This window comes from Penicillium canescens (genome assembly GCF_028828765.1).
Source record: "Penicillium canescens strain IBT 15451 chromosome Unknown utg000006l_segment0_segment0, whole genome shotgun sequence".
Classification (NCBI taxonomy): domain Eukaryota; kingdom Fungi; phylum Ascomycota; class Eurotiomycetes; order Eurotiales; family Aspergillaceae; genus Penicillium; species Penicillium canescens.
In genome coordinates this window covers 3415922-3440652 of record NW_026703968.1, presented here as the reverse complement: position 1 = coordinate 3440652, position 24731 = coordinate 3415922, and the positions used below count along the sequence as shown (strand labels likewise).

Sequence of the window (24731 nt, the reverse complement as noted above, 5' to 3'; positions counted from 1 at the left end):
TCTGGCCCTCATCGCACTCCACGTGAATACGAGATGGATCCTTTCGGCGTCGGGCTGGGAACCGTAGCCCTGGTTTCCACCGTACTTGATGTCCTTGGTCTGGTCATCTCTTTTCGTGCGTACTCCGAGACGTCAAGGATCCTGTTCCGCCAGCTCGAACTGGAGAGGGAGGTGCTACTGCGCTGGGCGATAGAGGTTGGGCTCTATCCTGCAAGCCATGGATCCTCTACGAATTGCACCATCCCGCCGGAATTACTGCCTTTGGTACATCAGACTGTTGCTACCATCGGCTCTCTTCTTGCGGCCGCTACTTCGCCCAAGGGCGCAAAGAAGAAATCCGAGGTCGAGGCTCAAGACCTGCCGGCAGTCCTTGGCAGGCTCCGGGAGGAGCTTAATAACAACGAAACCCAATCCCAGTCGCGGCTGTCAAGGTCCTTGACACGCCTTGGCTGGGCGATTAGCGAGGAGGACCGTCTCAAGGGGCTCATCACCACAATCCACGCTTACAACACCAGCCTGCATAATCTCATCCCAAAGCCTCTCCAGGTTTCTCTTGAAGGATCCATAATGCAGGCTCTACTTGCTGAACCCGATCCTCAAAGCCTCCTGGAAATTCAAAGAGCTAGTCTACACTGGCGAAAGGCCCTCTCCGTCGCGGCCAGTGTAACTTCCTTCCAGCATCAGAAATCTACACCGGGCCCCCCATCTACCAATCAGCTTCTACTGCCTCGCTCACGGTTTACTTCCATTGGAGTCGACATGGCGCGGTACCTGACGACGTACGAGCACAATGGCCAGATAGACCATGTCCTGATTGAATGGCGTGCGTACAGGATTCCCCAGAACTCCGAACACAAGACCGCGTATCTAAATACATGTCTTGATCTCGCTCGCCTTCTCCATGCAAGCCAGAACCTCGAGGCATATCGAACGCTCGACTCCCTTGGGATTATCGACGACATTGAATTCAAGCCAAGCTCCCGCGTCGGACTGGTATATCGCGTACCGCTGACCATCATACCGCTACCTGAGAGTTCGTCAATTAAAGTGTTCACATTGCACGACCTGATCAACCGCAAGGAGTTTACCAGACCACACCTCGATGAGCGCTTCGCACTTGCGCAGAAGCTCGCCACAGGCCTACACAGACTCTTCGTCTCGCGATGGTACCACAAGAACCTCAACTCCAAAAACATCCTCTTTTTCACACAAATCAATGATGGCACTGGTATTATCCAACCCTACCTCTCCGGTTTCGACTACGCTCGCCCTGACTCCCCAGAGGAAATGACCATCAAGCCCGAAGCAGACGAATTCTGCGATCGATATCGCCATCCGCAGTGTACACACCCGGACAGCCGGAACGTAATCCAGTTTAGTCGGCGATTTGACATTTATAGTCTTGGTGTTATTCTCACAGAGATCGGGAGGTGGGAAACGGTTGATCGAATGCACAAGGACTATAGTTCTCAGAGGACCAAGGCTAAAGGAGGATCGCCCACTGCGGCTCCATTAGATAGCTTTCAGCGGTATTTGAAGACGAGATGTTTGGAGTCCTTGGGCTTTCGGATGGGGCAAATTTATACTGATGCGGTGAGGTTTTGTTTGGGTGGCGACGATGCGTATGGAGCTGTAGAGGCGGCTGTACATGTGGAAGGGAATGAGGAGCTGCTGGTTTCAAGGCTCAATAAGGAGGTGGTGGCTGAGCTTGCGAAGTGCACTGCATAGACGCTGTAGGCTAAATATGGTCATATACCCAATAAACTTTGCTTTCTAGTGCTGTGAAAGCTCAGCCAAAACAGTATTTGGTCAAGGAGTAACTGACTGGTGAGAGTCTCCAGGGGATTATGTGGTCGAGTGTCGAAAAGATTGTAGTGTAAGAAGACAAATGAATGATAACAATTCAGGGAGGGCAAAAGGGGATAATATAGGCGAGGACACTCCGCAGGCAGTTTGTGCATAGTATAATACCACATCTGGGGTGTCAAATGTGGACTACATGGTAACGCAGCGTCGGGTCGGATGGGATAGATAATACAAGGCCCTGCCAGCCAAAAAGGCTTTATATAAAGCGTGGCCGCTATTGATGCCGTACGAGATCACAATCCGAAACCTCGGGTCCGAAGCGACTTCGAATTTTGCTCTTAGCTTGACCAGAAGTCTGGGTTTATGACCACCCAATGTGCAGATGAATCTGTGTCAATTGAATATATTCCACGAGTCAGAAGGAGAGATCGACCAGCCATTGTCATTTGTTCATTCATCCTTCCTTCCCATCATGCAGAAATTTGACCATCTCACCCTCACCTAGTGTAACGCGTGCTATCTCAAAAAGGTAGGATATTCTATATTTTATGTGCACTGCACAGCGACTCATGACTTAAATGTCTTGAGTTTCAATACAGATAAAATGTGACTGAAAAGACCCGTGCCAAATTGTACCAAGGCAAAATGAGTATGTCTGCGGACACGCGCGACAGATGCAGCGCGGTCAAAGAACCGGTAAGTTGGAAAACTCTTTGCAGGATGTGAATTCTCCTTTGAGGTTTCGAACTTCTAATTCAGATGGTAGACTCCCGAGCCATGAGGGCGTCGGGTCGCCACGACAATTGCCTGGACCACAAGACTCTACAGAGGGCAAGAGTCTAGGCGACATGAGCTACCCTCTGGAGGAGGCACATGAGACCAGAAAAATCCTACAACAAGAGCTTAGCGGTGCCAAGCGACTGTCAGCTCGCTGACGAGTCATTCTACAGTCAGTCGTCAAAAAACTCGACGAAGTATTGAAGTCCTTCCCAACTGCGTCGGTAGATATACCAGTAGATACGGGGACTGCTGCATTATCAGCAAGCTATCACGAGCCATCATTCGAGTTCTTCTATATGATGCTTGAAGATTGGTGCTCCTTTGTTTTGTTGCTTGCGTACCTAGCGCATAAACTCATGCCCGTCGCCGAAGGTAATATTCGGGGCTAGGTACCATCTTTTGCCTTAATGTAGGAATCGCAAGAGTCTGAAACAGTCATAGCTTTAGGTAGCAATAAGCCTAGTAGATACCAGAGAATAATGGCACGCTTTAGGAAATTGAATGGGAAAGAAGCTGGTTGGTATGACGAGAAGGACAGTTACCTAGGAGAAAAGCTGGAGTGTTGTAAACGACACAGGCGAGTTGGACTGTACAAAAGCTACGAGTTGACAGGGAGGGAGACTATTTAATATTGAGAACCTGTCTTGACGGCTCCGTAAGATAGTTGATTCCCTATTCTTGTCAGGAGCAGCTACAAAAACGGATTGAAGGATACTGACCCACGTCATCACTGAGCCTTTCCCCTCAGCATACTGAGGAGCACTGAGTGCTCACTGATCACCAAAGCGCTGCTCAGTGATCGAAAGGTAAATAATGCACACGTTTGTTAGGATGACTAAGATTTTGGTAAAAGCGAAGCTTAAATCGGCGTTCAAGGTAGACATTTTCGGCAGCCGATTCACTGTCAATTAGCGTTGTGGTGTATTAATGATTCTAGCTGTGTGTTTTCAATACTTATACCACATTTTTACGCTCCACAATATGCATAATTCTGACTAGCACCGGATCTCAAAACAAGTTTAAACAATGCCCCGTTAACTTGAAATCCTATATAGCAAAAATGATCTCGTAGACAAACATCTTCATAAATTATCACATCTGTATTTAACACACAACATTAATCTAATACCCGCCCCTAAGAAATGTCTCGATCCAAGTCCGAGCAGCGTGGATGAAGCTTTATGCAGAATTTTGTCCCCGTACGGTACGGGTATGTGTATGTTACCGGTAACCGCCTCAGGGTCCACAGGGTCTCGGATCCACTGTTGACATCACGTGCCAGAATCCCAACTAACTGAAAGCTGCAAGTTTAGTGACAATTCACATATTTTTGATCAATAGTTCGGTCAGATATATAGTTTCGGACCTTGATTAGATGACCTATTGAGTTGATAGGTCTAGCCGCCTTCCAGGCCCGGGTTTTCTTTTTGATTTGAAATGGGGTAGATTAGTCTGCCCACGAGGAAAGCCTAACGTTAGTTGTCTCTCTACCATAGACGATTACATCCACTCGCGGAAATTTTGAGAAATCTGATTGCTAGGTTACTAAAGCTACGAAACAGCTATTTCCACGTGTGAATGAGAACTGTCCTGGAACTGTCACATTTGTTGTCTATAATAGGGGTCCAATTGCTATCGCTATAAATTGGCGAGAGCTTCGCTCTGTATAGGTGCAAGCACGAGCGTGTCTTTTAACAGAGGAATTAACTTAATCTTTCTTTTAGTGAAAATCCAATCTACGTTATCGTCACTTTCCTCGATATCGATATCGGAAAGCCGTCGTCGGTAGTTCTTCGGACGGTTCCCTTAAACACCAAAAGACTTAGCGGTGTAACTAATCTCCGGGTGAATTGTGCTTTTGCCCCACTGGAGATTTTGTTACAGACTGGTTATGGTTACAAAACAAATTCAGTAACATGCTGGACCGAAGACACGAATCCCTGGAGCTAAGGTAATATTCGGTCCCGGTCACAACACCGTCATTTCCTAGTGGAGTATAGATCATCGCTCGTAAGAGCGGCTGGTCTCAATTGTTTGTTTTTATGTTTGGTTATATGACCTTCCTTCCACAAACATCTTCCCTTGCATTACTTCTGCGCCCAGACATATAAACCTGTGATACGACAGAATCGCGACGTGATACCAAGTTACATGGGAACATGCTGTACAATCCATGAGTCACCGAGAATAAAATCAGGCTTCCTGCTGGAGATTTTCGGCCCCCAACATGGCTTTACAACAAAAAATACACGCACAGCCCAAGCGAGAAAGACCGGAAACCGATTATGAGCAATGGATGAGAGAGCATGATGAGAGCTATGAACTCTCTGAAGAACCACAGTATGGTCCAAGTTTACAGCAGCCTCCAGCGATGCCCGATTCTTCGAGTGGAAGGGACAAGTCCGTTGAAGACCACTCGCACGGATCTCATTATGGTACTATTGTCACGTCACCAGCCATGCATACATCCTCACCATCCCTATCGCCTGCTCACTATACTGGCCATAAAGCTGCAACATTAGGCCAGGTAATGATTGGGATATTGGTGGTTTTCATGATTGTTAAATTATTACAACGAGTTGGAAAGCGACGTCATCGGAGGATAGTATTAGGAGCAGATATTTGATTTTGTACATGTATCCTTGGCCGAAGGCTGTGTAAGTAACTATCGCGACCGGTGAATTTGACAATTATAGAGATCGGCTGAACACTCCTTAGCCTTATTACGGCTTCGGTATAGAAGACTTAGATTGCGTTAACCGTCCTTCTAACCTTTGTTCAAATCTCAAATGTAACCGCTCACACCCGATGTAAGTACTTTTGACCGTCGTGACGCTGTTGATGTGCACGGAGTACAGTGAGACCCAACCCCTGTGTTTAGGGGGTTATTGAAGCAGTTCATAGTACCCAATGAAGAGAAATATGGTGGGACTCTCCACCCCACAATGCTCCACATAATCATGGAGTTCTTGCCTAATAGGCTGGCAAAGTGACAGAGAAAGGCAGGTACTGTACATGTTCCTCTTTTGTTAGATAGTTAACAGTCAGTGTGATATCCAACCTGTGGGAAAGCAAATCTGATATCTCTGTCCTCATCCGGAGAAACTAGTGTCTTCTCATGTTGGACTGGTATGTGGATCTTCGAAGCTTGTGAATCTTTGTAATGAATAGCTGACCTTTAGCCAGACACCATTGTACTTAAACTGGGAGGAAATTCTATCCACTCATGTCATCCCAAGTAATCCTGGAAGCTGAGTGGAAAGGGCCGAATGAGTCCCCGGCTCGCTCCAGACCGGTATAAGCTAGTAAAATGGCTGAGACCCTGGTAATTACATTACACATATTACCTGACTCGATGTCCAGTTATGTTTGCTGTACTGCTTTGCTTTTGGGGCTAAAGTCTCAAGACGTAAAGGTAAAATAAGCCCCAGCGCCCCTTTCAGCCCCATCGGACTTGAATTTCGAACTTTATCAGGGTGACCCTCCTCCATCTCGTGATATACGAGAGTCACTTGCCAGCTCTGACAAAGGTTCCTGAGACTCGCCTGGCTACTTGCGTCACGGTTTCTTCCTCCCCTGGAGCCGACTTCGCTTTCGCCTTCATGTCGGACATGCTAAGTAGCCCGTATGGGCTTTCAGTTCGCCGAAATGGATCCTGTCTCAGCACAGAAACGGATTGTGGACAAACATGGTCTCCGTGGCACGCGTGCTGCCCGGGCGGCACAAAGTGTCCAAGTGGCCAGGACAATGTCAAATGTTGTCCATCGGACGCAGATTGTTCTAGGTTGCTTGACAACAAGCATTGCGCGAATGAGACAGCAAATGTTTACAAAGCAGATGGATATTTTTGCTGTGCCAATGGAACGTCGGCTTTTCAGAAAGAGAATGGGTTTGTCGGCTGCGCCGACGACATTTCGGACTTGAACCAGAGTATGACTCTACTCGCTATCGAATATTCAGGTATGTATTTTTGCTAACGTATTCCTGCACCGTCGCACATGAATTAGACTAACCGCGTAACCTTATTCGATGAAGCTACCGTTAAACCGACTTCCACACCTACACCATCAACAATATCCACGACAGCGCCTACCACAACAAGCCAGTCTCCTACCAATACTGGAGGAGCCGATACTGGCGATTCATCCTCGTCGTCGAATACTGGGGCGATTGCAGGTGGAGTTGTTGGTGGCGTCGCAGGGCTAGCCATATTGATTGGGCTGATCTGGTTCTTTTTACGCCGCCGATCTCAGTCAAAAAAGAGCGCTGCAGGTCCCACGGACCCTAGTCCCCTGATGTCGAGTGTGCCTGCATTAAATTCCCCTGCGTCAAATGCGGCGGGTTCAACTCAACCTGGATCAAGCGTCTCTGGTTCAAGATCCCCAGATGCGAATAGTTCCGGATATTATAATACGGCTCCCGAGACTACCAGGTCACCGGTCGAGCTTGAGAGCCAAGCGGACAGTGGTTTGCATGAGTTGCCATCGCTACAGGCACATCGATGAAAGCGTGAAGCGAGTCTTTTGACTTCAATACCGGGAAGAGTTGCTTAGCTCACTGCCCGTTGCTTCCGCTTGTATCTATGCGGGTTATAACCTGACCATAATATATCCTAATTTGTCGGTCGACTTCTACAGCCACTTTATTTTCAACTCTTATCTGAAATCATACCCCATTACGTTGAGGACCACACCGAACATATGCAACTTTCTATTTTGTATACAATTTACTTTCTCAATCGTTGAATTTCCCACTCATTGTTCTTTCTATTCAACGAGGCAAACAACAGTATATTATCTATGAAGCAATCTCCGGCCTTTAATCCGAATGCAATTTTGGCCCTATGCAAGTCGGGAGCCTCCGATAGATTGACTGCCCCTTCAAGTGCAGATTTAACAGTTCCAAATTATGGCGTCGCATAAGCGAATTAGATGCTCTATATTTCCTGGAACAATCTACTACTCGCTATACTGATATACCACGTGGGCTAGACTATCTATTAAATCCAAATCTTTTAAGCAATCTAATTTTCGCAGTCTGCTGTGGTTTATTCACCATGAGCTCTCTCCTGCCCCGCCAAATTTGGTAAAGGCTGCCGAATGACCCCTCACATTAGTGTCTTGCCAAGGAGGACGCTAGCCCGCAGAAACCTATCAAGCTCAAAAGATAAGACATGCGCCGCGAGATGTCGAGAGACAATTCACTCTCGATGCCGCAAGCCGGTGGTCTCCGGTTGCCTGCATACAGATCCCACCAAGCGACCTTGCTGCGATAGGTGGAAGAGCGAAGCCAAACTCGTCCGCAAAAAAAAGTGACCACTCAGAGGCCGCCTTGACATTAAAATCACCCTCGTGGCATATTCACCTGCTGCAACGTCGGTCGGAATACTGCTCTAGTCTGATTTCAGGATTGTAGGGCAACCAAAACTCATGCAATGGCCTGAAACCGCGCTGAAGAAATGCGAGCGGGGGCAAGTATATAAAAGAGCTTCGCGACCCCGTAAGAGCCAGATAGACCTGCGTAGCTTCTCCTCAAAACCCCTTTTTCACTGCTGCTCATTCACACAGATACGCATAGCTCGTTTTCTGAAGCCTATCCTATATGGCTCGACTTACCAAGGTTGCTCTCGTCGCTCTTGGCTCCGTGACGGGGGTCAGTGCTTGGGGCTCACTAGGCCATGCTACAGTTGCATACGTTGCCCAAAATTATGTGACCTCCGAGACAGCATCATGGTAAGTGCAGTTCAGTACCCAAAGTGCCGCAGAACTACAATTATGCTGCTTCCACATTCAATGCTAATAGTTTTCAAGGGCGCAAGGTGTTCTAAATGATTCCTCTAGCTCATATTTGGCTAGCATTGCCTCTTGGGCCGATTCATATCGCGCAACCACTGCTGGAAAGTGGTCTTCTTCGTTCCACTACATTGATGCTGAAGATAACCCCCGACAACCTGCAATGTAGACTATGAGCGCGACTGCGGTAGTTCAGGGTGCTCAGTTTCTGCTATTGCCAACTACACCCAGCGTCTAGGTGACGGTCGACTTTCCAACGATCACAAGGCAGAAGCTCTCAAATTTCTTGTACACTTCCTCGGTGACATAACGCAGCCGCTGCATGATGAAGCTTACGAGACTGGCGGTAACGGCATTGCAGTCACCTACAACGGCTACAGCGACAACCTTCATTCGGACTGGGATACCTACATGCCGGAGTCATTGATTGGTGGTAGCTCGCTCGCAGATGCGCAGTCCTGGGCTAAGACTCTGATCAGCGAGATTGACTCGGGTAGTTACAAATCTCAGGCGGCGAGTTGGATCAAGGGAGATACTATCAGCGATCCAATCACCACATCTACCCGTTGGGCTTCGGATGCCAATGCCTTTGTATGCACTGTTGTCATGCCTGATGGAGCTGCTGCTTTGCAGACTGGCGACCTTTACCCGACTTACTACAATTCTGCCATTGATACAATCGAGCTGCAAATTGCAAAGGGTGGCTACCGGTTGGGCCATTGGCTTAACTTGATTTACACCTCTAAGATTGCCAAGCGCGATGTGGAAGCATTTGTTGAGACCCGAGATGCGGCTCTTCCAGACCTGTCCGGTCGCGATCTTCTTCCAAAGCCCCGTGTCTTGAGCCGTGCTAAACTGGCAAGAGCGGCCATGGAAGGATCATGCTGTAGCTCAGAGAAGCGCGATCATGAGCATTGATGTGGTGTTATAATTACCAATGATTACCAATGTTGATATAGGCATGGTGGAGTTGTTGAGCATAAAGTCTGTAGATAGAAGAAATTACTTGACAATGTGGAAAGTGTTACAGAAACCATGTGCAATCAGGTTGTAGGCACTTTCACTCGTTCCTTCCTAGTCATGACATGTTCCATTGTCGTGAGATGGTTCAGCTCATGTTTGTAATCGTAGTTTCAAAAGGTTGATCCTAGTTGGCCAATATGCCAGAAGCATGGAAATCCTATCGTATTTCTACCAAGCCAACACAGGCAATGGTGAAGGCCAGGATAGCGAATTGGAGCGACGCCCATCTAGAGAAGTCAATTCTGGCGGCGAAACTGGCGGGAGCTGATGTGGTAGAAGCCGCAGATGACACCGAAGCGCTCGACTCTGACTGGCTGGTACCGGCAAATCAGAACGGCCATTAATGCACGCCGCATCATGATCAATGAGATCACAGGTCTAGAATCCGATGAAGAAAATTTTATCTTCCGTGGTTGATATGGTGGCCGCTCAAACCCCAAATGCAAAACCTCCTAGAACTCCTAAATTTCTGTCCAGGAATGCTACGGCTGATTGCGGTCCCATCCATCTTCTGCTACTACCCGGGCATCTTTTCAAAACTCGGCGAATCGCCGGATTTCAAGGTCGACAAGTGCCTTAAACGGGGGCTGAGCAGAGCCACAATCCCGTATATCTCAAACTAATAGAGGACTATGTAGCTGAGAAAGGCCTCGACACTTCCGTGTGGTACTTTGTATTCAATGGCGACTGGGAGGCTCTGGAGGAAGATTTAGAGCCCTCTTTCATGCTGACTTAGTCGCCACTGAATGATGAATTTATGGAGAACAAAGACAATGAGTCTGGGACTTAACTTTGGCGAGTCTCCTGAATCGAGTCCTGTGGAGCGGTATGTCTGGATAGCGCCTGAGATTCTGCACAAGATCGAGGTTTTGTACGGTGGAGCATACATGGGTCCTGTTCACTACCTCGAGGAGGAGGAGCTGCCACGCCGCAGGGATCATCATCATTCATAAGCCATCTTACTACCTGTCAGACCCATTCCACGTCATATCCCATAACCAGCATAGTCCGCCGTCGATATTGTCCATGTGGCTATCTTGTGCAAGCTCCTGAGAGCCACCAAATATATTCCAATCATACTCTGCGGGAAATTGCCAATTCCCACGTGGCAGCATTTCTTGGTCAGAGTATACACGACGTGCAGGGCTCTCTGTGCCTGTCGGTATGCTCGATGGTCCGTCATTACCTGTACCTAGAACTGCGAAGAATCGTCACATTAGCAAGCTGATTCCGTAGCGTGCGTATCCCCACGAATCGAGATAATTACCATGTTGGACAGATGTTAAACTTTGGTTAAGACGATGAGCTCTGCTTAGACCTGGCCGAGTTTGGTCCCTGCCGAAAAGATGAGGAGAGTCCAGCGTGGCATCGAGTGGCAGCCGGAGCGTGTCTTCCACAGACATCAGAGGAATTTCTGCCGGAGTTTGTTGAGATTGGGCCTGTGTTCGTTGACTTGTACCGAACAGTGGAGCAAATATGGTTGTGGATTCACGGCGGAGAAGAAGAATGATGACGTTTTTGAGAATGGCTGTGCTTTGCTTCGATAGTGCAGAGCGCTTGCCAAGCAGGTCTTGCAGGCGAAGGATACGAGTAATTGTTCGCTTGATTTCCTGTGCGGTGTCGGAAAGAGGCTCTGAAAGAGCCATCACAGCAAGAACGACCGCAGCATTAAATAAATTGATAGCGAGAAAGGCGACAAGGTGGCTGTCTGTGGCGAGCTGGGCAAGAACTGGCAATTCCGTTACCTTTGATGTTCTCACTGCAGCATTCATCCACAATTCTGAACTGTAGGCCTGGGCGTTGGAGGGCAGAGCATCAAGGATTGACCGGTTGACGAAAGCAGTGCTGCTCGAATGATCTACAACATTGTCGCCCTCAGCGCCGAAAGCTGCTCGTTCGTTATTCATAGACAGAAAGTCAACCTGCCTGTTCAATAAAGGTCGATGAAGTACAATGAGCACATTGTCATAGGTCAGCTGTAATGACAAAGACTGTAACGCATATGCCCTCGATCTTAGTTTTCCATCGGCATGGAAGTCTTGCTCCAGATCCAAGGACAAGTGGCTGGGTAAACGTTCATACCAGCTTTGGAGGTTCTGTGTCGCATTCTTAGCCAATTCATAATACGTATCTCGCGCCGGTTGATCGGAAAACTCCAATGTGCGTGAGCCGAAAATAGCCTTGAGGGCTGGAGATGCAATCAAGTAGAGTCGGTTCAGCTCCCGCTGGTATGAAGAATATAGTACGTAGCTGCCCTGATCCGATGTGGGCGTGACAAAGGTCGGGTTTTCTAGCACGTCTGCCGGCATAGTAACATCGCAATCTTCGTCATTGATCCCCAATGGCCGGCCATAGGTAACTGATGCGAATCTGTCCCACGTATATATTGTCCACCAAATCCGTTTCCTTTCCTCAATATCTTCCAGGGTTCCTCGTGAGGGTTGCCGGTGCAGCCCTAAAGACTGGGACATTTTGATTGTCGCTCCCAATAATGAGAAAGAGAGGTTTGGACGACCGTGGTAGACATGATGCGATCCAAGTAGAATACAAGTTTGGATGGCTGTGATTGAAGGCTGATCCATAATTTCCACAACATTTGATTCGACCAGCTTCAACAAATCTGTACTCCAAGCCTTCCATTCGTCACGATGCTCTGGCAGATCAGATCCACTCCTTTGGAATCGATACCACGATGCCATTCCTAGCATGACTGCTAACAATAGGAGAAATGGCTTTTGTGAGCGATGTGCAGATCCATCAGCAACAGAATCAAGCATTTGGCGGAATTTTGGTTCGTAGATAGCCAGTGAGAACCAATGTATGGCATCGAAATACTCTTCCAGCAGATCGTGTAATATTGGGATTGGGGGGAATGGTCCTTCTAATATTGACGAGATCGAGCAGCGTTGGCCACTCCCCACACCTCTTGATACTGGAACATTAGATTGGTCATTGATTCCAGCCTGGTAACCAGGGATAGCGGAGGTCGTCTCCTCGTCGATACGTTGACTGGCAAGTTCAAAGATCCTCTGAGCAATCCCAAGCGCAGATTGGGCTTCGTCGCAGTGGTGCGGCGAAAAGGTCTTGACATTTGTGGCGTTGTCAGCTTCATTTCCCCTTGAAGGGGGATCTGCTGACCGGGGCTGAGCGGTAGAAGTGTTTGCTGTGTCACTTCTAACCCCCAGCTGCTCAGGGGAGTTATTTTGTGAGAAATGAGGCTGATCCCTGAACGCAGATGGACTCTGATTTGATGCTTTTCTCCTTTTCCTGATGGTAAGCTAGGATATTCTCTTAGGATATGGTTTCCACCTTACCGCTGGCGACTTATCTTCCGCGCCTGGCTTGTCAGAAGGGGCCGACAAGCAACATCGGCTCGAACACACAATGAGCAAGGCCTAAATTCATCACACTATGTCCACACTACTTATTCAGCATGCGTTCAAAGGGGAATTTTCGATGAAGTCATGGCAGGGTGACTCTACCCGAGATTTGTGATGCCGACATCGCTCACACGCACTCCTCACTCGAGTGGGCAACCGATGCCGGACAACCTCTACATCGATCCTTCCAGCATGACCCGAAGGCATATTACCAAATGAATCCACCGAGACAGTGTCACGTCGTTGGTGCGTTTGAGACTAAGAAGTTAGTTGCGAGTCGTGGCAATGGTTTTGGACGAGAAAATGGGTTTCTGCCAGGTACGGCCGCCCGGTTAGGATGATGTAAAAACTTGGCTAATATGGAAGCAGAAGTTCGAGATAAATGTATAGTTCCGGAACCCGTTAGGAGTCTATTCTAATGACTGGTATCGAGTTCTAGCTAATAGAATGAATCCATTCTCAATACCTGAAAGCGTCTGGGCTCTTGTCACTCCTTTTTATTCCCAATATTTGGACTCGTGATATGTTTGAATGTATCGAAACACTCATAAATCTTCTCTTTCGGTGACTCGAAGAAACAAGAAGTAAACGGATTAACAAGATTTCTATCGAGGAGTCGAGATCTTGGCCAACTTTCTACATATTTTGACGTAACATTCGACACATACCATTTGCGTCTTCCCTAATGTTTCCAAAGGGAAAAAACAAGAATAAAAGACAGTGAGAAAAAGAAGAGGGAACCAGAAGTCAAGACCTTAGGCAGCCTTCGAGGCATCTCTGCAATGAGTAGCTTATCTACAACAAGGAAAGAGCTAGTTCTGCGGAAATGCGACAGAAGCATAGAGCCGCACGAGGATCTTTGCCAGAGGCCGTCCCTTTTCAAGATTCAATGCCTATGACTCTAACAAAAGGCATGCGCTATATTAAAGTTGCTTTTGCCTCTTCCTCGTTGATATCCGGGCCGTAGATTACACTCTTAATTCCACCCCGTCCGGCGACATTTTCAAAAGCTCGCTCAGCCTGGCTGAAAGGAAATTCATGGGTGACGAGATCATGCAGCCTGATTCGGCGCGAATCCAGCAATCCTACGGCCAACTTGAAGTCTCCGGGCCCATACCGAAAGCTTCCTTTGAAGACAAGCTCTTTGTCGCAGATCTGGCTTACCGGAAGTGATAGGTTCGGCTTTCCCAAGCCCACTTGGACGAACGTGCCGCCCTTCGCGAGGGCTGCGATACCACAGTTCAGACAGGGCTCAGCCCCAGTCGCATCCAGGACAATATGAGCGCCAGAATCTAAGCTAGCAGTAGCCAACAAATCTGCCGCATTCTTGTCAGCACCCTCGGCGCTCATTTGGTATGTATTGGTAGCACCATATTTCACAGCGGAAGCGAGGCGAGCCGGAACGACGTCCACGGCGACAACTGTTGACGCGCCGAAGGCTCGCGCAACGGCGCAGCAGAGTAACCCGACAGGACCTGCTCCGAATATAACCACCGTTTTCTCCTGCATATCGCCTGCCAATCGGCAGCTATGCACGGCTACGCTGAGAGGCTCGATCAGGGTGCCGTCGCGTAGTGAGATGTGGGATGGAAGCTTGAAACAGCACTCTGCAGGCACGCGGTAGTAGGTAGCGAGCGTTCCGTCGTAAGGTGGTGTCGCGGCAAAGCGCATCGCCTGGCAGAGGTTATAGCGGCCGCCGCGACAATGATTGCAGGTATTGCAGGCGATGCCGGGCTCGAGGGCGACGCGGTCTCCAACGGCGAGGCCTTGAACATCGCTTCCGCTCTCTACCACGACCCCTGTGGATTCGTGGCCCAGTGTTATAGGTGCTTCGACGACGTATGGCCCTATTCGACCGTGTTGCCAGTAATGGACCTGTACGGCGAAGACTTTGTTAGCTTCTATTGCATCAAGGAAAATGAAATAGTGGAGGAACGGGGAAACGGGATAGTTCGAAGCCATTTCACTCACATCTGAACCACAGAGTCCTGTTGCTATGACTCGGACTATGACATCTCGGTTTGACTGGAGCGTGGGTTTAAGGCGTTCCTCAAAAGCAAATTTACCCCCGGGATGCAGTACAAAGGCCTGATTGGCAATCTAGAAAATTCTTAACGTTAACAGTTGCAATGAAGACCCATGCATTTGGGCCATGACTGGGGTCGGGACTACCTTAGCAGCTTTTGTGACGGTCATGTCTGCGGTTTTTTGTTGGATTGAGCAAAGACTCTGGGACTCTACCGATATTTAAATATTATGGATGTCCTAAAGATCCCACCATTCATTTACATCATGGGAAGCTTGAGCGTGGGGCGAACGGATCCTCTGTATTGAGACTCTGCCGGCGGACAGTCCAAGACTCAAGCCGATCTATTTTATACAGGGCACTAATATCTTAACTCAAATGTGAAAAGCAAAAACAATAAGTGAAATGAAATATAGCCATCCATAGCTCAATTGAATTCAAACATATTGAGACCTCAATGTACCATGTACTCTTGTCTTCTGACACATCCTCTGATAAACATCCCCGGCATATCCCGATTCCAATCCCGGAAGTTCAGGAACCGTGTGGTCTTCAGCCTTTTGATCCCGAACCGTTTGATATCCGCCGGAACCGAATATAGTGCTCCACATACTCCCGGAACCGTTTGATATTTGCCACCGGAACCGAGATACGGCTCCACTCATGGTCCCGGAACCTGCAGCTCCCACAGAAGAACGACCAATCATCATGACAAAAAATTGAACTAAAGCGTTCTCGAAAAGTTGACTCCATGCTCTGGCTCAATAGTTGGGTCACTTTTCACGACAGAGCCCGCGTTGGGAGGGGCGCCCAGAAACTCAAGGCTGTTAGGTGCATCGGTATGGTCCAATAGCATTCCCGTGCCGCGTGAAACATTTCGGCTCGGTAACCCACCAAGATAGTGAACCCATGGTGTACCTCAGGAATCATTTCCCCATATTCTGGAGAAAATGCCTCTTCCCCATGGGGCAGGGTTTGAGTAGAAATAAACCCCTTGCCCTCCGGTTCGCTGTCAACTTGTCCACAAAATATCTCTTGATCAAATTCACAAGTGGTTTTAATACTCGTTATCCTGGTTTGTCGAACCCTCTTCAGTACAATGAGTATCACGAAATCTTCCGAGTCGGTGCCCAGTGGGACCATCAGGGAGCGTTCCCTCGCTGTCGCCACGCAAGCTCGGGAAGAGCATAGTTGGCTGGAGAAGAAACTCAAGCCCAAGAAGATCTCAGCCAGGTATCCGTTCAAAGGCAAACCCTTACTGTATGCTACATGTGCCTTTGGCAGCTTGGGCGATGCCCTTTTCGGTTATAACTCTGGTATGGCATCCTCGCATATGTTGTCAAATCATTGCTGATTTCATAGGTATCATGTCCGGCCTGCTGGTCAACGAAGTTTTTATATCTCGCTTTTTCAAAAGCTATGGCGGAGCCGACGGGACGACAAGCGGCGTCGACCCCTCGATTACAGGCATCTCCGTTGCGTGTTTGCAAGCAGCAGCGGCGGTCGGAGCGCTCATAGCCGGTCGACTTGGGGACATGATCGGCCGAAAGAAATGTGTCCGCGTCGGCGCTTTCATCTACTTCTTCAGCTCGTTCATTCAAATGTTTGCTCCCGGTTTTGCAACGTTCATCGCAGGTCGCACCATCCAAGGAGTGGGTGTGGGATTCCTCTCGATGACCGTGCCTATCATTCAAACTGAGATTGCCGCCCCTCATCGCCGTGGTTTGATGGTGGGTATAGAATACACCTTTTTGATTGCTGGATATATGCTTTCTTGTTGGGTGGACTATGGTTTTAATTTCTTGCTGCCAAAACACCTTTCGTGGCAAGGGCCATTTATCATCCAGATTGTGCTCTCTTTTGTCTTGTGTGGGATGTCCTTCTTTCTACCAGAAACCCCTCGATGGTTGGCGATAAATGGTTTCGTGGACGAAAGCTTGCAAACAATTGCCGACTTACATTCTGATGGTAATACGGAAGCGGAGCATATTCAACAGACGTTCCTTGAAATTCAAGAAGCAGTTATCTACGAAAGCAATTTGGGGAAGTCCGGTTGGAAGGTAATGCTCCTCTACTACTTGTTTGACTTGTGAATCTCATGGATCACTAACCGTGGTTGCCACATCATAGGAAATGTTCACCCGGTATCGTAAACGGACCATTGTTGGAATAACGGTGCAGATGTTCGCGCAGATCAACGGAATTAACATCATCTCCTTTTACCTTCCGAGCACCCTGTCATCCGCTGGCTATGATAATCGCAAATCCCTGCTATTCACTGCTGCAAATGCTCTTCCCTACACCGCTGCAACAATTGTTACCTGGTGGTTAGCGGACCGATGGGGCCGGAAGCCTTTGCTCATTCTTGGAGGTCTGTCCCCATGTGGAAGAGGAAAATGGAGTTGGCTTGCAACTAAAAACTAACAATCTAACCAGGTCTCCTCATGGCCGTACTACTAGGGGTTGTCTGCGTCTTCACCGAAATCAATGTGGATGTCCAAGTCAAAGCGAACGGCCAGTATGCCTTCGTCATGCTTTACAATATCATCTACGGATTCACCTGGGGTCCGATGCCATGGCTCCTACCTGCAGAAATCTTCCCGCTCCGGGGCCGGAGTAAAGGCATGGCCCTAGCCACAACTAGCAATTGGATCTTCAACTTCATCATTGGAATGGTCTCTCCCGACGCTTTCTCTGGCATTCATGGTTATTTCTACCTGGTGATTGCAGGATTCTGTCTCAGTTCGGCCGTCCTAGTTCACTTTTACTACGTCGAAACAGCACACCATTCTCTTGAGGAGATTGCTGTTGCATTCGGTGACAATGCGTTTGCGGATGGTGATGCGGAGGTCATGGACATGGCTGGTGCGAAGAGTGAACAGGTGGAATACTCGGCGTGAAGGAGATCTGATGCGTTCAATTGTGGATTATCCCATGTATCGGCTTCTCCTTTGTGCTCTATTACGTTCTATAGGAAACTGAACAATCGAGAGATTACCTCTTATTGTACCATGTATGGTTGTGAAACTAATCCCTTCAACGAGTTTCACATGCGAGCTGCGCACCCCACCTAATCTACCACTGTGAAATGTATCTATCTCAAACAAAACGCCATTAAACTAGATAAACTAAAATCGTGATCTATCTAGACACATATTTCTCTTATGGCCCTTAATCCCATATACTCTACACTTCAGTAAGGCCCTCGTACGTGGCTGTAAAGGTACCGGAGGCAGTCTTGGCTAACGGAGTATTAGTGCTTTAATTGCCGGTTCTTCGACCCGAACGAGCTCGAGAGGCTCTAAATATATGGAGTACGAGGCGGGTCCGTTGTTTTTAATTCGGATGCGATACACCAGCTGCGAGCCTTTAACCATTATTGAGTACACAAGTCGATTTATTCAAACTTTTACTGGGAAAAGTGACCAGTGCCGTTTGGTTCACTTGGATCTAAGCAGCGGGCGAACCGTCTTCTGCGCCATATACATCGACATTGAGCATTATAATTCACGACGGGTGCTATTAACGACCTCATTGGGTTCGGGTAAACTGTTAATAGCAGTAATAATTCTTAATTGAGGGTGCCTACTAGAACAAGTATCTCTATCGAGTAGGCCAAATGACGTAGAGTAACCTATATAACCATAAATAACGTTAGACTATATTAAACAACGACGATCATAATCTATAACCTTAAATCTGGCTAGGAAGTGTATGCATGAATAATTGCTAGAATTGCAATTAAGGAAGAATGTATCTTTGAAAAGCCTAAGTAACGAAAGGTTATCTTAACTAGGATAAATGAAATTAAAAGCGTACTGCGTAGGTTTAAATAGGGTCAAATTAGAAGGACCCTCCAATGAAGCTGTTCGGAAACCTTCTCCATTTACCTAACCGGAATAGGTAAGGCATAGTAATTGTATTTATTTAAATATTAATTGTATCCACCGGAATATATATTAGCATATGAAATACCGAGGTCGTTTCTTAAGGGTAATCCGGAAAATATTAACTACGACATAAACGAAGCCTTCGAGGCGACTAGATGAAAATGCCAACTATTTGAGCTATTATGTGGCTCCTCTTCCAATATTTGTATAATTAAAGGTTGGCAAAGGCTCACGACAAACACGACAACGGTATTTTCGCTACGAACTTTAACAGCAGGGCTAAAATTGGGGGAACGATTAGCGCGACAAGGGCTTTAGACCAGGCAAGTAGTGATGACCTAGAGAGAATCCCCCAACTATACAGATTGCCACAGCCACAGGCCTAGCAAGAAATTGCGAAGTCAAGGGTGAAATCTAGCACACTTTCTTGAAGGCTGTTTGAGCAGTAGAGGTCATTTATGAACTTGAGAAGTGTGATAGACTGTAGGCAGTAGCCAGTCGATGGTAAAACGTTATATTAATATAGACTAAGAATCAAAAACTGTTACTTTGACAGACCTTGTGTACCCTTACTTAGAATGAATTGACAAATCGCTGGAAGAATCAATAAACTTGGGCCAGGTATTTGTGAACACCAGGTTCTTGATAGACCTCTCGGCCTGGTGGAAAGCACGGATGGTGAAGTTCGGAGGAACGATAACATGATCCGGAACACGGGACTCGATATGCATGATACTCTGGCCCTCGTGAGGATATGCATCCAGACACAGAGCGTGAGTGTCTTCCTCCACGTTTATCACAGTAGAAAACTTTTTTCTGTGTGACGGCACCATGTAAGACTCAGGGACATTTCTGTATGTGCGGGTTTCAGTTCCCCTTGACATAGATTGGCCGATAAATTGGGCAGCTTCACTAAACATTTCCGTTAGATCCGAGTAAATCTGGGACTCGATGTTGATGGGAAATTCCGCCGTTTTTAGATCGACACAGGCGGCATATATCTCGACCGCGATCTTGAAGAAATGAAGTCGGTGGTACTGAGAATCGCGGTTCCAATCGTAATCCGGCTTCGATTCACTGATTTTCGCCCAGGCAGCTTTCCAGTCACGCACGTAATTCAAGAAGATGATATTCTCGCCGCTGAATTCCTTGGCCGCGGCAAATCGGAGAAGCGCGCTTGAATCATCTGCTAAGCACCTCTCTAGGGCTTTTCGTGAATAGCCTTCAGGCATGCGGCTAACTTCACTTTGACTTCGGGAGGCTGCTGAATCCAATTCGTCCGCGCCAGCTGCCTTCTTGTCATTCCATGACTGGAGCTCCCCAAGGATACGATTCCTCAGTCTCCTAGAGACGACAAGCTCATAACACGGAAAGAAGATAGTAACAGCCTCCATTGTCATAATACCAGGAGCAAACCTGCGAGTGTTAGCAATTGTGGTATTTGCACCTCATGCTGGACTTTCATTACCAGAGAGCCGGCACCCAGTATCTATTGATATCTGCCCAGATTTCGGTTGACGAATACAGTGCGGCGAACCACATGGGCGAACCTGGTAAACTGCGGGTCAGTTAGTATCGATGTTTGCTGCGATGATGTCAAGGAATGTGGTCAAGTGCTCACGCGGCGATGACGCAGCAGGTGATCTGAAGCCGCCAGTGGTGTATGTCGTGGATGTTACGAATCTTCCAAAGAACGTATGGCGCAAATATCCAAGACCAGAACAATTGCCACAGAATCGAAGGAACCCTTGATTACTATTTGTCAGATGACGTCGCAGTACCACCCAAGCGGCAATCTTACCATTCAGGACCTCGCCGACATTCAGCAGAATTCACATGTTTGGAGAAGGTGCCAAAGGTTTGAAACTTCCGAGAGGTGAGGAAGATAGAGAGCGACAGAAACAGCTACAGGTGAGAGATGGAAGATGAGTAGGTGAATAGAAAAGGCAGCGGGAGCGGATGATGCACTGACTTGAACCAACATTCCAACAACAATGCCCAGTTCCGTTTTTTGGACGAGCGTCAACTGTTTCCATTGGAACAGGGATCGTCTAGAGGATTTTGCACGATCCATGAAGCGGGGTCTGTATGGTTGCTGCGCGGCTAAGAGCAACTTCTCCTGAATGCCAAAGACGCTCAGGAGCTGCATGCTGTTTGCTTGAAAAAGAGCGATCCCCAAAGGCAGATAGATGCTCATGATCCAGTATTCTGCGACACAGGGGTACTTGTCACCCATCGAATATGCGACCATGCACAGAATCCAGTAGACATGGAGAAACGAGACCGCGCTCAGCGCGAGAAACAGGTTGCGAATGCGAATGCATTGCTCTTGACGATTGGCAATGAGAAAGGCGGAGCCGATAAGGAGGGCAGTCGTCCAGATTATGGCCACAGATACATAGAATTTGGCCAAACTGTCGAAGATAGGCCCGCCCTCGCCGTCTCCTCCGGGGCTGGTGGAAGCCATTGAGGGATTTGGAGACTAAAAAAATGCCACCGACAAAAAGCTGGCGGCTGAACGTTCAGTAAAGGATTGACTGGATTGATGAGATGAGGTTCAACGCTTGGTCCAACGTGGAAAGTGCGGTGGGGTTAGTCATTTCGGGAAATCAGTCTGTCTCCCCGAAAGTTTACATAGTCTTCACCCAAGCGATCGGCAAAGAATATAACTATATTCTGTCTCACGCAATGCCCAGACTCCAACGAAGACTTTCTTCAAGCCTAGTGCGCTCCCAAAGTTTTAACGGATTTCGCGGGTGTAAACTTTACATTCTGGCCAAGTTCGCAGGAGCCAGTGGCTGCGCGGGGAAGGTTCGCTAGTCCTAAAACCGACAGAGCGGCCCCTGAGCCGTCCCCATCCGCGGCCCCAGGTCGTGTAAGTGTGTTTCACCCTCATTGCAGGACCCCAGGCTGAACCGGACCGGGCTTCGGGGAAGTTCCGAGGGACAAATTCTGGAATAGGGGAGTCCGCAACGAACTGCGGGCACAGTTGTGGCCCGTAACTCCCACTTACCTACGATTTGTGTGTAGAGAAAGTATGACAGCAAAGTCGGTTGCTCCGATTGGTCGAATTGGATAGTGGTTGCGGATCCACGCGGGCCGTCAACTTTCCATAAAAGAGAGAAAGGTGGAAGAAATGGGTCCATCCGGGTAAATTACCTGTAACATCGAAAGATAGAACGAACCCATATACATAAGTACATGCATTAGTCGTCCCGCGTTGTTGTTATTCCCTGTTTTACAGAGTTTTCATCAATCAGATAGTATGTTACCATCCAGTCCCGTACAGTATTGTATTCTATCTTCTGTTAGTGAAAGGCGGGTGAACGAGCTAAAATTGTTTCAGGATAGTGGGAAACGGGCTGGATCATGCTAGTTCGTAAGTGGCCTCACACAAGTGGGCTCTAGAGTGGCGATTTATTTTCAGTTCTCTAGCTCTAATTTTAAGAGTCGAAGATTGGTCCAAAAGCGGGCACTCCACTTGCCTTGAGCTCAAAGACGAGTTTTTGCGTGAGCCGCGGGTTGCTGATCACACACACAGCTTCCGCGTCAAATTCCCGAAAGGTTTCTTGGATAACCGGCAACATATCCACTCGCCCGCTGTTGCCGGTATCAATGAGAAGCGGGCTAGGGTCAAGCTGCCGCACGAGGTTGAGGACGTCACCACCGTACGTTCTGTTCGGATTCCGCGTCTGCCAGATGACCCGCAGAGGCGGGCGGTTCTTCTCGCTCAAAAAGGAGAGACATGGCCCTATCCCAGATCCCGTGGCAACCACAACCACCCTGCGAAAAACTCGCATCACATGGATAAAGCCGTACATGAGCACTCCGCGCTTCCACAGCTTGGTTGGTTGCTGATCGATACATCGGGTTGTCCAGTCGCCTGCCTTGGATACTATGCAAGAAAAGCTCCTGCCATTGGGATCAGGGAAAGTTGCAAAGCTGTGCCAATCCCGGAATGGGTGCTCGGAGAGTGCTATTACTTTGCCGAATGCAGTAGATGTGTGATCGAGGTGGAGTCGTATAGCATGTGGTGAGAGATACTCGGGCAAAACTTGCACCTGGCGTAGAAGGAGCCAGGGATGGACGATGGAGACGATGATGACCAGGACGAACCAAAACGCTGGGAGCTCGAGCAGGTATTGTCCGAGGGACAAGCCTTGCTCGTGTCGGGCTTGATCAGAGAAGACCAACAGGAGAGTCAGGAAAAGAGCTACTGCCAACCATCCGGAGAACCGGTGCGTGAGTTCGAAATAGTCATGTCTTTTCGTTCGGAACGTAGGATATGCAACCACAATGATAGTGATGAGAACGACGAGTAAAACATAAGATAGGACAATCACGGGGGTTGAAACCATCCCCGAGTCTTGATTAATCCAATATTCTCGTGACATCAGGGCCACGAGGCCGACAAACCATAAAAACGCTGCCACGCCGCATCCGCTGTGGACTCCACCATAGCAATATGCTTCTGCTGCCCTCTTGCGCAGCATGAGAGGGGCCGACTGTGGGATGCGGCAGATGCTCAGAAAGATGGCATTCACCACTAGCGGGTGTCGTGCAAGACCGCATACTAGCAAATTGATGCCCGCTGCGTTCACAAATGCAAGAGGATTCGGTCGGCCCTCCACCATAATGATAATAAATGCGACCGCATTAGCGCAGTAAACCAGAGAAAATAGGCGGCGGTAGATGTTGAGAATGAGATATCGTATTGAGGCAAACCTTCTTCGTGGGTTTTGTTGAGCTTCAATGTCCGCATTAGCAGAAAATCTCTTCCAATTCCAGGCGTTGTCACTGCTAAGAAATGTATCGACTGATGTTGCAAAACTCGGCTTGCTCGAATGTGTGGGAGGAGGTATTTGGGGCGAGCATGCCATCTTGTGTATTGTGCTGCAATTGAAGGCAGCACAGGTGAGGAAACTCGATTGTATATAAAGGAAGATGTGAATGTGTATGGACCAGCGAATTGAGATATTAAAAGGTTCAAACGAAGTCAATCAGCTTTATTGTGGGATATATGCCCAGGATGCTGACATGATTGTCCCCCAACAATCCTCTCTGATTCTTGGTGGTAAGATAACCACGTTATACCAGGTGGAGTCTTATGGGTCACCTAACCGCTTCTGTTTTGAAGCGCGCATAGCGTGGGACTACTGCAAGCCGTATTTGTAAACCCACCAGCCCTTTGTTAGGGAATGGCAGGGATTCGGTCACATACAGGCGTTTGGATGCGTTATCGGCATGAAGCCAGCATTATTTTATACAGGAACCCCTGGAGCTCCGTGTTATGTTACATCGGTCCCTGATTAGATGAGGCTCACTAGGCGCGCCATATCCTCCACCTCTTGGCAAACCCTAGCCTTGGCCTTGGCGCTTTGGATCAGGCTTTTGTCGATATTGTGGGCTTCGGGCCTCACAACGTGGCATCACAAGCTCCACTAACTAATACTATTTTGCGAATAAATCATGCTTAAGTCGTACTACTGCGATTAGAGTGGATATGATGCCGGGGCTGCTGGCCCTCTGTCGAGAACAACGAAGTGGGACCTTTCCCGACCTCCGATAGAGTTCACCACTGCTATTGACTGGATTGGGAAATACAAGCTCGATACCATCTTTGTTGGACTTCTTACTTATCTCAGAGTCCCGACCTTACGAATTGACCCCGTAGCTCTCCATCACCTAGCTTCACGCTTGCATAGAACGCTAACCGCTATATATTAAAGACCCTAATTATAACCAATAAACGAGAGTGTAGATACTTCGAGTGCTTATATAGGGACCATTACGAGACCCTCAGGTGTACAAGAAAAGGAATCCAGCACATGAAGATTAGGCCGTGAGGCTCCTTGAAAGGAAGACAGTTCTGTATTTTGAAATAAAAAGAGGGGCTAAAAATATCTAAATGACAGAGTCTATAAAAAGTCTATGTAAAAGTCTAATCTATGAATGAAGGAAAGACGACAATAAAGGAATACAAGGTAAAAACATTGGACATGTTTAAGTGGCGGTCCGCAAAGGGTGAGAGGTT

At 48.0% G+C, this 24731-nt stretch overlaps 11 protein-coding genes across 11 annotated transcripts; 6 read left to right on the top strand and 5 right to left on the bottom strand.

Annotated features, from left to right (window-relative positions):
* Positions 1–33: 33 nt before the first annotated feature.
* N7446_010125 (uncharacterized protein) lies at positions 34–1728 on the top strand (the record flags this gene model as incomplete). Its single annotated transcript, XM_058518869.1, has 1 exon — positions 34–1728. One exon carries the CDS (start codon positions 34–36, stop codon positions 1726–1728), a length of 1695 nt encoding a protein of 564 aa, XP_058369657.1.
* A 723-nt stretch (positions 1729–2451) lies between these two features.
* N7446_010124 (uncharacterized protein) lies at positions 2452–2741 on the top strand (the record flags this gene model as incomplete). The annotated part of the gene is made up of 2 exons (XM_058518868.1): positions 2452–2502; positions 2526–2741. The coding sequence occupies 2 exons, from the start codon at positions 2452–2454 to the stop codon at positions 2739–2741; spliced, it is 267 nt and encodes an 88-aa protein (XP_058369656.1).
* Positions 2742–6589: 3848 nt separating this feature from the next.
* Positions 6590–6796, bottom strand: N7446_010123 (uncharacterized protein; the record flags this gene model as incomplete). Its single annotated transcript, XM_058518867.1, has 1 exon — positions 6590–6796. The coding sequence occupies one exon, from the start codon at positions 6794–6796 to the stop codon at positions 6590–6592; it is 207 nt and encodes a 68-aa protein (XP_058369655.1).
* Positions 6797–8187: 1391 nt separating this feature from the next.
* Positions 8188–9296, top strand: N7446_010122 (S1/P1 nuclease; the record flags this gene model as incomplete). The annotated part of the gene is made up of 3 exons (XM_058518866.1): positions 8188–8318; positions 8397–8543; positions 8570–9296. 3 exons carry the CDS (start codon positions 8188–8190, stop codon positions 9294–9296), a joined length of 1005 nt encoding a protein of 334 aa, XP_058369654.1.
* Positions 9297–9538: 242 nt separating this feature from the next.
* On the top strand, positions 9539–9745 carry N7446_010121 (uncharacterized protein; the record flags this gene model as incomplete). Its single annotated transcript, XM_058518865.1, has 1 exon — positions 9539–9745. The coding sequence occupies one exon, from the start codon at positions 9539–9541 to the stop codon at positions 9743–9745; it is 207 nt and encodes a 68-aa protein (XP_058369653.1).
* A 429-nt stretch (positions 9746–10174) lies between these two features.
* N7446_010120 (uncharacterized protein) lies at positions 10175–10354 on the top strand (the record flags this gene model as incomplete). Its single annotated transcript, XM_058518864.1, has 1 exon — positions 10175–10354. The coding sequence occupies one exon, from the start codon at positions 10175–10177 to the stop codon at positions 10352–10354; it is 180 nt and encodes a 59-aa protein (XP_058369652.1).
* Positions 10355–10363: 9 nt separating this feature from the next.
* On the bottom strand, positions 10364–12109 carry N7446_010119 (fungal specific transcription factor domain-containing protein; the record flags this gene model as incomplete). Its single annotated transcript, XM_058518863.1, has 2 exons — positions 10364–10599; positions 10669–12109. The coding sequence occupies 2 exons, from the start codon at positions 12107–12109 to the stop codon at positions 10364–10366; spliced, it is 1677 nt and encodes a 558-aa protein (XP_058369651.1).
* A 1590-nt stretch (positions 12110–13699) lies between these two features.
* N7446_010118 (NAD(P)-dependent alcohol dehydrogenase) lies at positions 13700–14977 on the bottom strand (the record flags this gene model as incomplete). Its single annotated transcript, XM_058518862.1, has 2 exons — positions 13700–14881; positions 14954–14977. The coding sequence occupies 2 exons, from the start codon at positions 14975–14977 to the stop codon at positions 13700–13702; spliced, it is 1206 nt and encodes a 401-aa protein (XP_058369650.1).
* A 929-nt stretch (positions 14978–15906) lies between these two features.
* On the top strand, positions 15907–17707 carry N7446_010117 (sugar porter family MFS transporter; the record flags this gene model as incomplete). Its single annotated transcript, XM_058518861.1, has 4 exons — positions 15907–16123; positions 16170–16867; positions 16938–17178; positions 17244–17707. 4 exons carry the CDS (start codon positions 15907–15909, stop codon positions 17705–17707), a joined length of 1620 nt encoding a protein of 539 aa, XP_058369649.1.
* A 1559-nt stretch (positions 17708–19266) lies between these two features.
* N7446_010116 (uncharacterized protein) lies at positions 19267–21164 on the bottom strand (the record flags this gene model as incomplete). The annotated part of the gene is made up of 5 exons (XM_058518860.1): positions 19267–20113; positions 20166–20255; positions 20319–20444; positions 20499–20602; positions 20670–21164. 5 exons carry the CDS (start codon positions 21162–21164, stop codon positions 19267–19269), a joined length of 1662 nt encoding a protein of 553 aa, XP_058369648.1.
* A 976-nt stretch (positions 21165–22140) lies between these two features.
* N7446_010115 (uncharacterized protein) lies at positions 22141–23577 on the bottom strand (the record flags this gene model as incomplete). Its single annotated transcript, XM_058518859.1, has 1 exon — positions 22141–23577. One exon carries the CDS (start codon positions 23575–23577, stop codon positions 22141–22143), a length of 1437 nt encoding a protein of 478 aa, XP_058369647.1.
* Positions 23578–24731: the final 1154 nt, after the last annotated feature.